This window comes from Cyprinus carpio, chromosome B5 (genome assembly GCF_018340385.1).
Source record: "Cyprinus carpio isolate SPL01 chromosome B5, ASM1834038v1, whole genome shotgun sequence".
In the NCBI taxonomy this organism is placed as follows: Eukaryota; Metazoa; Chordata; class Actinopteri; order Cypriniformes; family Cyprinidae; genus Cyprinus; species Cyprinus carpio.
In genome coordinates this window covers 27,808,895-27,820,949 of record NC_056601.1, presented here as the reverse complement: position 1 = coordinate 27,820,949, position 12,055 = coordinate 27,808,895, and the positions used below count along the sequence as shown (strand labels likewise).

At 35.1% G+C, this 12,055-nt stretch overlaps 1 protein-coding gene across 2 annotated transcripts; it reads right to left on the bottom strand.

Annotated features, from left to right (window-relative positions):
- Window positions 1-55: 55 nt before the first annotated feature.
- On the bottom strand, window positions 56-11,171 carry sftpbb (surfactant protein Bb). Of its 2 annotated transcripts, XM_042725136.1 has the most exons (11): window positions 11,012-11,171; window positions 10,692-10,750; window positions 7,149-7,220; window positions 6,907-6,915; window positions 6,653-6,769; window positions 6,213-6,350; window positions 4,012-4,092; window positions 3,695-3,878; window positions 1,309-1,439; window positions 734-811; window positions 56-614 (listed from the first exon to the last, which is right to left on the bottom strand). In XM_042725136.1, exons 1-11 carry the CDS (start codon window positions 11,061-11,063, stop codon window positions 585-587), a joined length of 951 nt encoding a protein of 316 aa, XP_042581070.1. In that variant the 5' UTR covers window positions 11,064-11,171; the 3' UTR covers window positions 56-584. The 2 variants fall into 2 exon arrangements, with proteins under 2 accessions (XP_042581070.1, XP_042581071.1); XM_042725137.1 differs by lacking the exon at window positions 6,907-6,915.
- Between the last annotated feature and the right edge of the window lie 884 nt (window positions 11,172-12,055).

The window sequence follows — 12,055 nt, the reverse complement described above, 5'->3', positions numbered from 1 at the left end:
TTGGTGAAATGAATAGAATTCATCTGATAGTTTGGAACAACACAAAGATGACACATTTTTATGTGATATTCTACCTTTTTTTTTAAGAGATTTATTAAATGTTTTCAGGTATATTAGAGAAGATTATTAAGCCTTCATTTGAATTGACAAACTGAAATGTCATTCCATTTTCTCTCAATCAACTGTTTACATTGCCTTAAAATATTAATCTGTACAGTTTATTTCTTGTTATTTTCACACAAATGTGAGGAAGTAATTATTTGATATAATGTTACAGTAAATGCAAGCTACTGCTATGTTAAGTTGACTAGTTTAATGTTTACTCAGTGAGGTTCAGAGTATGGAAGTACAGATAAACAACATAATTGACTGGAAGAAGTTAAGTGCAGATATGTTAAATACATATTGGCACATGAAGGTAATTTGAAACTGATTGAACAGTCATTGTCTCCACATTTACTGCATGTCTCAAATTTTACTTGATTTTGTGTGTGGCAAGGGGAGTGGATAGAAAAAGCTTGGTTAAGTAAAATAGAAAATAGATTTTCTGATCTTTTGAGTCTTGCTCGAACGATCACTTGGGGTCATTTGGGTCCCTTGCAAAGGTAATCTTTCTGTTGAAAACACAAACACAAAAAAGTGTTACTCATGTCTGAATCTCTCCAGTCCTCCTAGAACACATGAAGTATTCAACAACCCCAATGTAAATTAAATAAAAATGAGAAGTTATTACCTCACATGCAGTAAGGGCTGGTTGTTTCCCATCGCTCTTCAGGAGCCTGTGGCCATGCAGTTTCACAAACCCTTCACACTAGTAGGAGAGAACAAAGAAAAACACTCCAAAGAGTCAGACCATTGCATTTTTAGTAACACGTGGCATTATTGTTCATCACTGCAGGAGACCGTGTCAGATAGTCTTTGAGTACTTCACATGTGTGAATTCAAATACTGAAAGAGTTTTCAATATATCCTTCATTGCTCAAATCATATAGATATGTAAAAGAATTTGGTCCCACTTCATGTGTGTCTAACTGTGTGCTAACACTAAAATTAATCATTTAATATAATGTATTGTGTGCATGTATTTTTCACATTGTACTTGGTTTTAAAATGTCTCTATGTAATTGCGTATGTAACTAGTTTCTGTAATTACATCTATAATTACATTGTTGACCTAACAAAAGTGTTTTGCAATGCAATATAAACATTAGACCATTCTACCAAACAGTATGAGGTAATTGCATAGGATTTAAAGACATCTACTTTATAGTGAGAACAAGGATTTTTATAATGTATTGTGAATATTACTCGAGGAATAGCATTTGGGTGGAGGTGGCACATCTTCTGGAGCAGGTCAGAGGTCTGGATTTCAGTGGCATTGTGACCCAAATGAAACTGGGAGAGGACTGCAAGTATTTTACAGGACTCACAGTCTGATACTAGAGAGGACACATAAAATTCATATTAAGAATGATCGCAGTGTAATTTACACACAGAAAGAATGATTCTTCAATTAGCTCTGGTCTGAGAAAAACTTTTCCACGGCAAGTCAGAATACCATTCAAATTCAGTATTCAGTACCAGTTCAAGACTTTTTATCTCACAATTCTGACTTTTTTTCCCCACAGAATTGTGAGATAATTACATATTACTTATAAAGTCAGAATTGTGAGATATAAAATCAGAATTGCAAGATAAAAACTTGAAATTCTGACTTTTTTTTCTCAGAATTGTGAGTTTATATCTTACAATTCTGACTTTATAACTCACAATTGCATGTTTATATCACACAATTCTGAGAAAAACGGTCAGAATTGTGAGTTTATATCTCATAGTTCTGACTTAATTTCTCAGAATTGCGAGTTTATATCTCACAATTATGACTTTTTAACTCGCAATTGCGATTTTACATCACGCAATTATAAGAAAAAAAGTCAGAATTGTGAGATAAAAAGTCTCAATTACCTTTTTAATTTTTTATTCAGTGGCGGAAATGGGCTTCCATAGTTAATGTCCATGCACACAACCTAATTTGTGTCCATGCGAACACACCAGCAAAGTCCCTTTAAGGAAAGTAATTTTACTTGGCGGCCATCTTTGAAACACCTCTAAGGCTGATGATACAGGGGGCAACTTTTTGAGCAATCTTGCCATCAGTCTTGCCATAATGTTGGCGTCAACAGGCAACCAGGTGAGACAAAGGGCCCACGACTGATCTAAAGTATCCAGATCGAAATTTGTTACCAAAAGTGCCCAAGAAACATTGCTCAAAAAATGTTGGCCAGCATGGGGGAAGTCGTGGCCTAATGGTTAGAGAGAGTTGGACTCGTAATCCAAAGGTTGTGAGTTCGAGTCTTGTACCGGCAGGAATTGTAGGTGGGGGGAGTAAAGGTACAGCACTTCTCCACCCTTAATACCACGACTGAGGTGCCCTTGAGCAAGGCACCGAACCCCCAACTGCTCCCTGGGCGCCGCAGCATAAATAGCTGCCCACTGCTCCGGGTGTGTGTTCACAGTGTGTGTGCACTTTGGATGGGTTAAACGCAGAGCACAAATTCCGAGTATGGGTCACCATACTTGGCTGTATGTCACGTCACTTTCACTTTCACTTTTTTCACTTTCAAAATTGCTCAAAAAGTTGCCCTGTGCATCATTAGCCTAAGGCAACTATTTCATGCAGGCTCCTATCTCTTTGAATAGAGAAACTAAATCAAAAATTCTCCAAAGCTGTTCTCCAAGCTTACAATTAAATTTGTATTTGAAATCACCAGTAAAATCGGATTCGGAATGTAAGCATTTTAAAAAGTTAAATTCTTATTGTTTCTACAACAACCAAAGTTTCTAACACAGCTGCAGTGAAGCGATTTCTTTACCATTAAGCGATTGGCTCTTTTATTCAGAAGGCTGGACTATTCTGCCATATTGTGCGTTGCACTTTCTCCCATTCATTCAAGTAACAGAAGTGCAATGTGAATATCTAAAGTCTTTGACATCAACGTGTGTGCAAATGATGTGAAAGCTACTTAAAAAAAAAGGTTATAATTTGCAAATTATATTTTAAGATTAATGGAAATTTAATTCTGTAAAATTAATAGATAATGTCCTTGCTACAAATTATCAGTAGGCTATTTATTTATTTTACAGTGCATGTGCAAGTAATTTGTAAACAAAGATCCAATAAGTATGCAAATAAAATTCAAAGATAAAATTAGGTCATATTTTAGTCAACATCCAGATTTGTATTGATTGCCAAAGTTTAAAAACTTTTTTTCTGCAGTAAGACTGCTCATTAAACATCCAAATCACACGAGAAATGATGTGATTCATTTGAAAACATGCAATTTTTAGAGAAAAAATCTAATAAATAAATAATAATAATCAAGCATGAAGCTCCACCCCCTAAATCTAACTGCAATGAAGTCTAGGCAGAAAACACATGAATGTGATAGCGCAAATTCATATAAATTAGACACTTATTGACCAAAATGTTACATTTTTATAAACTGCCTTAAGATTTACATTGATTTGGCATATGCTTCTATCCAAAGCGAATTCAAGGTGCACATTTTTCTTTCAAATTTCAGTTCTTGCTTTTCTTGAGAATCGAAACCCTGACCTTGGCATTGCTTGCCCTACAGTTCTGTTTGAACACGAAGAAAGATCACATTACTCTGCTGTCACTCATGCTACTCACATGACAGTGGTGTCTCTGAGAAAAGACACAGGCCCAGCGCAGAGCAGATGGCATGTGGAGGGAGGGAGGACAACAGCAGATCAATCAGCTGCTTTCCGTACGTTTCTATGAATTTGTTACATGTGTCCTTATATTGTGAAGGCAAATAGTCACAGATTTTCTCCAGAAGGTTCACTATAGCCTGCTACAAATCAAAGAAGCAAAATGTAAAAGAACCCAGGAGCAGTTTATATTCAGGCATTTTGGGGATTCATTAAATTATGAATATTTTACACTTCTTAAAATGTGAACGAGATTTCCAACAGAAGAGTACTTACTTCAGTTCTCTCTTTAGGCAACATGCTCTCTATTGTCTTTATGAAGAAAACACAGAAGTTACAGATGGGATTGAATTGAACCTAAGAAAAAGAAGAGTAGTAGAGCTTGAGAGTCATGGCAATCTTATTAAATGTTGAGTTATGCACTAAATAATAAATCGTTTGAAAAGAGCTCTAGCTAATGTGTTTTTATGACTAGCATGGCCTCAAACAATTAATCTTGTTTCCTAGTGAAACCTTTTTGGAGTATTTACAGTACCAGTCCATTATTAAATAAGTCATATATAGGTACCGTACTATTCACTCTTAAAATAAATGCTCTTTAGTGGCAGAGCTGGTTAAGGATTGGATGTAATATGGATTATGTAATCAGATTCCAAAAATCAAGTACTCATAAGAGTATATTATATTTTATAATGCTCATAATCAGATTACAGTTACTTGTTATGGATTACATGATTACATATTATTCCTACAAGGCAGTAAATCATATTCATATCAATTCATAATTTATTGATTCTCCATTTTCTCTTTAGAAATTTTCTCTCTAAAGATCCTGCTGTGTCATACCATTTAGCTTTGACTGTATTCCTAATATAGAATTATCATGTAAATAATTTTGCAATAGATTGCTTCCTCTTAAGCAATTAAGACTGTGTGTGAAACAAATAATTATGCAAGTTAAAACACTGGTGATGTATAACTGTGTATAATAACAATATGTCTTCATATCCAGTAACCTTCAGTAACTTATTTCAAACCTGAAAGACTTAGGGCATCTAAAGTCATTGTTTTCATGTTTATTACTGTTTGTTCATGTTATTCGGGGATTTTTGTCAGCTAAACCCCTCTGAGATTAAATATTAACTTGAAATATGGAAGTTAATATTTCAAATTAACAACACATTTGCAGACATGCAGGTACACAAATTAAATATTGATTTTTTTTTATTGCTCAAGTGTTAAAATTATTTACTTTACATTTTTATGATCCAATCAATCGTGAGCTTTTTATTTACTCACAAACCCACTGCAGTTTTTACAGCCCAGTTTAGGAAACCCTGGTTTAATGGAATGTTTAATGCATTTTATGATGCTGATATTAATAATAATGTATATTATTTCTCTTTGTTTTTTATATCAATGCGGCATGTTTAATGTTAGGTTTAATACAAGTTAGATAAATAATTATCTAAAAGTAACTTAAAAGTAGTCAGAAAAACATTACCTAAAACGAGCAACCTAGATTACGTTACTAACTAGGTTTCATCATGTAATCTGTAACCAGTAATGGACTACAATTTGTAAGTAATCCACTCAACTCTGTTTATTGGCATTGATGGTTCCATGAAGAACCTTTAACATCAATGTAAACTTTCCATTGCACAAATGGTTCTTTATAGTGGAAAAAGGTAGGCTACTTAAGATGATTAAAAAGTTCTTTAAAAATGTTCTTTTAAGAATTGCCCACTTAAAGGTTCTTTGGGAAACCAAAAGAAACTTGCTACGAAACCCCCCGTTTTTAAGGTGATGTCTATCACTGCCATGTTTAAAATATTACGGTTTTAGATTTTAGTTGTATCGTCCACCCCTAAGCAGCTTCATCAAGTCAATTGACAGACATGCCATTATACGTTTATCTTTAGTCCCCAAGTGTGCAAGCAACTTAAAGGTGCTGTATGTAGGATTGAAACCGAGTGGTTGTACTAGGTATTGCAGTCCAAATTCAAAATATTGGAGAGGGTTTTTTCACTTGGCCCCTCCTCCTTAGATTTGATGCACAGATTGATGGCACAAACAGGAACGAGCGCACTTGACGAAGAACGAAATGAAATACGCTGTGTTTACTGCCAACTGGCAACCTGGGGTGATGAGATACAATTGGGTAAACTGGCAGTGCCCGGGTTTCACAAACCAAAACCGAGACCGACATTCCGGAACGCACATTTTCAAAGGAGAATAACTGACTGCAGCATTGTTTTTCAGATAAACAAGAATGTTAACTTAGCATGTTTCTTAAATATTTGCAAACATATTATGGTATTTTTATGCTTTAGTAGAGTCAAAATCTTACATACAGCACCTTTAAGGAATGAAACAATCCCATTTGATGGTGGATGTCGGAAAAAAATCCTCAAAATTTTTTATACACACACACACACATAGATATATATATATATAACCTTTGACCTAACTCATACCTCTTGACTAGTTCCTCTTGAGGGTTTTGCATAGAGCAAGCCATGTTCATTCAGGCCTACAGTGAGCTCTGATGGTGCGTTTCTCTTAGACTGGCTGCCACACAGTCCCAACACTGTGCATATGTCCCCATTTTGATTCTGTGATGAGGGCAAAAACATCCCGTTTTTTAGTGTATGGATTTTATTATTTATGTAAAAAAATATATTACTCATGTTTAGACATTTTAGACATTTAGATTTAAGAAAGAAATTAAGTCAGATTAGGGTTAGGGTTAGGGTTAGGTTAGGGTCAAAGTCAAACTGGGATGATAAATCTCCATTGTAGTTGGAATGCACTGCTATATTCTGCCAAGTGTTTAATATAATAAATAAAACCCCTACAGTTGTTCTGGCTTCTAGAATCACCCACTGTCATGATGTTCAAACTGAGAAGTACTCACTGCAAATGCACTGAAATGTCTGATGATCACATGTACGTATGTCTTTGCTCCATCCATACACAAAGGGATGATGGGGTGTTCATAACAAAACTTGTCTAGAGCTTTTACAATGAGATGCTGTAAAAAGGGAACAGTCAAGATCGTTGTACAAACAACTCCAAATCATTCATAACAATGAGCTTAAAAAAGACTGTAATTCAGTAGAGATATCAATTCAAAGCAACTTATTAAACAATTGACAAACACCACCTCACCTGGCTTAACTGCAATAAGAAAGCAAAAATAGCTTTTTAGTTCAAAAGTAATGCAAATAGATATGAACTGTCATGAGATTGTGTTGTATTTACCAGGTCTGGCATATAGAAAATAATGAAAAGGTATAATTCAAACTATGGATTAAAACGACTTAAACACTAATTTACCAAAAGTGTTTAATTGAAATCAATGAATTTGAATGAAAATGAAGTATTAGTAAACATCACAAACACAATTTCACCTGTGAGTCTTTATTGGAGAGGATTTCTGTCAATAACTGTACAATCTTCTTGCAATCGGTGCACATGTTCATCTAAAGAATGAGGAAAGTGGAATATCATGTTGACTAACAGTCATCCGAGTTATATTTTGTGGACTATTTGATGTAATATGAATAAAACCTGATTAGATATTTAACCAAATTTCAATATGAATGCATTTCAGTGCTTTGTTTATTGGCTGCATTGTAAAATGTGCAAAGGAATAGTGTATATCATGTGATTCTGTTTCTAACATAAAACCACAAACTCTCACAACCTCTATTTTAGGGTTGTATGTGTAAAAGAGAAATCTATCTTCACTAGAAAGAAGGAAGTGTAAAAATTTACATATTCTCAGAACTTCTTTTAAGTTTCACAGTTCACAGATGTTGATATGATCTACAGTATCATGGGTTGCAATTTTCTGCAACCTACCTTATATATAAGTATAGCATTCTACAGCCTGCAACCAACCTCAATAGTATTCATATGACAGGATAATAAATGTAACATACTGACAATTTATCTACTAATGGTCCAAGTGGAGTAGAACCTGATGATGTAATCTTAGTAGAACCTGAACCTATGTTATTGATGTGATGCTTTCCAGATTTATTTGTTATTTATTTAGATTTGGATCAAGCATGTACCTGTGTGAGGAATAATGCGTAATGTTATTAGCAAGACCTTCACTGCTATTGTACAACATAAGAAATAAAGTTAGCAGCCACTTGCAAATAATAAATAAAGATAAATGATCAGAAACAACTAGTTTCTATATAAGCAAACATATTTACATATATCTAAATAAGTAAATAAGACCTTTGGTAAATAAAATTAATATTAATAATAATTATAAATTTAGTTGATTACTATACACCCTAGTCTAGTATGTTTAATTTGCCTTTTTTTTCCCATGGGGGAAAAACAGTATTAAGAGTAATCTCTTCAAAAAGTAGTTGACCCGAAAGCGAAAACTGGTCATTTGTTTAAAGGGGTCATATGATGCTTTTTAAAAGATCATTATTTTGTGTATTTGGTCTAACAGAATATGTTGACATGCTTTAATGTTAAAAAAAAAAAACACATTATTTTTCAAATACTGTACATTATTGTAGGCCCTCTATGCCCCCCATACCCCCCTTTCCATAATCGCGAGCTTCAACTTTCAAAATAAATGTAAAGACAGTTAATAATGTCCTTATTTTTACCATCAGTTCAAGCCCGGAAGGGGAAGATAGTCAGTGACAGACAAAGTGACGAAGCTCGTATGTATTTACAGTACAGTACATCTTTGACTCCACTGTGTGACCCTCTCTCTCTCTCTCTCTCTCTCTCTCTCTCGCACACACACACACACACACACACACACACACACACACACACACACACACACACTACGCGCAAAACTCCTCATTTGAACAGTCAACAGCAAATACTTAAACTAATAACAAAACATACTTACAGTAGCTGATTCAGAAGCGCCAGATTGTCATAGCAAAGTCAGAATTACCTCCTCTCCTAGGTTCACGAAACGGTCGTACACGGTGCATTGCTGTTTTGTTGTAAGTAATCTTAAAGATTCCTAAGTAAATGCATCTACTTTCGGAAAGGCCAAATAAAGTGCTTTTGCTTTCGCCTAGCAACACAGCATCTCCCTGACATGGCTGCTTCAACACCAACTGCGGTTACTGAAACCACGCCTTTCTTTGCATGAACATTTGGGCGGCATTATGCAAATATTTCCACATAGTGACGTAGAGATGTGGGGGCGTGTTAGAACGAACCATTTTAAGGGGGCGTGGCAGAGTCTTAACTTTGATAAAGAATATCTCTTTGGATTTGAGACTTTAGTCTTTGCCACTTTACAGATCTTCTTTATGCACCAAAAGCTTGGAGAAAGGATTGAAATCGCATCATATGACCCCTTTAAAAAAAATTATAAATGAAGTCTATTAAAAATAATTATATAAGCTAGATAGTAAAGTTTGTAGGCAAACTTTTAGTTGGCTTGAAAAAGCATAGCCAAAAAATTTGAAGTAGTTTTAAAAGCTTAAAGTTTGAGGGTTTTCAGTTTTAACTAATTTGAAGTAGTTTTAAAGAAAAATAGATAGATAAATAGACAGATAGATAGATAAGAAATAGTAAACTAGCATGTAGCATGAATAGCAAGTGACTAGTATGTTGCTTACATGATTAACAAGTTACTAGCATGTCAGTAGCATGTTTCCAGCATGATTAGCAAGGTACTAGCATGTTGTTAGCATGTTTGTAGCATGTTTTGCTAGCATGATTAGCAAATGACTAGCATGTTGCTAGCATTATTAGCAAGTGACTAGCATGTCGCTATCATGTTGGTAGCATAATTAACAAGTGACTAGAATGTTTGTTAGCATAATTACCAAATGACTAGCATGTCGCTAACATGTTGTTATCATTATTAACAAGTGATTAGCATATTGCTAACGTTATTAACAATTGACTAGCATGTCACTAGCATGTTTTCAGCATGATTAGCAAGTGACTAGCATGTTCCTAGCATGATTAGCAAGTGACTAGCATGCCACTAGCATGTTGTTAGCATTATTAACAAGTGACTAGCATGTTGCTAGCATGACTACCAAGTGACTAACATGTTATTAGCATGATTATCAAGTAACTAGCATGTCGCTAGCATGTTTCCAGCATGATTAGCAAAAGACTAGCATGTTGATAGCATGATTAACAAGTTACTAGGATGTCGCTAGCATGTCGCTAGCATGTTTCTAGCCTGATTAGCAAGTTACTAGCATGTTGTTAGCATGTTTCTATGCTAATCCAGCTAAAACCAGTTGATTCAGTTAAAAAACAGCTAAAAACCAGCTAAGAACCAGCTAAGAACAGCATGACCTGCTAAAACAGTGGCCAAAACCACTTTAAAACCAACTTGGGAGACCAGCCAAAGCAACCAATCAGCTCAGACTGGTTTTAGCTGTATTTCAGTAGGTGTTAGTTAGTTTTAAAGCTTTGCTATGGTAGTAGACAGCTTAAATACACCACAAGTCTTATTGTATAAAAGTTTTCACCCCCTCAATGAAAGTCTATGGGATTTTAGGTGGTTTTGATAGTCTGGTTTACGAAAACCATAAGCTGGATCAGTTAGAAAAGATATAGCAACCTGAGTCAGACCAGTCGGAAGGTCTGACCTGAGTTTTGTGGTCGTAGCTTTAAAAGTCTAGGAGGAGATACATTTTAAAATTTGGTCTCATAAGAAGAAGAAGAAGAAGAAGAAGAAGAAGAAGAAGAAGAAGAAGAAGAAGTTAAAATCGGATTTCAGTAAATTGGCTTTCTCAAGCCAACTTAATTAACTTAGTGTATGCAGTAGTTTATGATATTAACAAAAATGTAGGTTATGTAATCAGGTAGTCGCAGCATTCTCAGTTTATGAACACTGTAATATAGAATAGAATAGAACACATAGAATATTCATTTTCATCCGCATTTTACTGTACATGCAAGTTGTTTTTCAATCATTGGTCACTCACCATGGAAAGGCTGGGTGTTTGTGGTTCTGTGAGCTGAAGGTCTACACTTCTTGCCCATCCTATAGAGAGGCCAGAGCATGTAATGTATTTAAATAATTAATATTTTTTAGTTTTATAGAAACAGCTTGACTTAGAAACACCAGGAAATCAACTGCCTTCGAAAAACTGAAGAGCTAACTTGAGGTATATTGAACAATAGAAATACACAGAAGTCTATTATTTAAGTCAAAAACCTTTATTAACTCCTAACTTTTAGTAATATTAAGTGTTTTAATTATTCAGTCTAATTGTTATGGTTATGCAAAATATAGTCAGCTTACCTAAAGTCAAGGTAGAAGTGAAGAGAACAAAAGTGATGCAGACAGACTGCATGATGTTTTAATCAGTGCTCTTTGGTGAGAAGTGCTGCACTGCAGTCAATATACCACAAACCTCTGTGATCAACTGACGAGCCGCCCAAATGTTTTTATAGTATTTTGATGAGGAAGTAGCTAGTTTAATAACCAGCCAGCAACAATCTGCCTGATTCACTAGATTTATTTGCATAGGAAGCCTTACATGACATAAAAAAACTTACCATTCATTGGTTATTGTTATCTGGTTATGTATGGTAAGAATAAGATATGGCCTTTTTTGTATTATTTACCTTGTACTAATTAGAGGCGCCATGAACAGATGGAGGGTCTAATTTTGGAAGTTATTGGCAATTTTATTTTAAGGAAATATCAGTTTCCTCCAAAAGAGATTTTGCTTTGAAAGGTTACTGAACAACAATAATTTACAAAACAACAAACCCAGTACAACACTGACACCCACCGACCACACGGCGGAGCTCCACCCTCGTCCTGACGAAACGCCTGTGGTTATCAGTGAGGGAGGCGGGAGGGAGAGAGGGAGAGCGAATGCAAAGAAGAAGAGGCAGAAAACGAGGGGTTTTGGAAGTTTGCCTCTTTTTTCTCTTGTTTCTTTTGCCCCAAGTCCATCAAAGCTCAGGGTGAGCAGGCGGAGCTGGGTGAGGTGGACCAGGACACTGATGAGGCCCCATCCAGGAGACGTGTAATGATGGTAAATGACAAGCTTTCAACATAAAACAAGTCTCTTTATCATTTACACACAATATAAAAAACACCATCACAAATGATTAAAATGTAGATTGATTACTTTCCCCCCCACGTGATAGATATTATATTTACACACACACACACACACACACACACACACACACACACACATGCACACATCATTTGACCCCCAAATACAGCAAAAGCAGTAATATCGTGAAATAATTTTTACTATTTAAAATAACTGCTTTCTATTTGAATATATTTTAAAATGTAATTTATTCTTGTGATCAAAGCTGAATT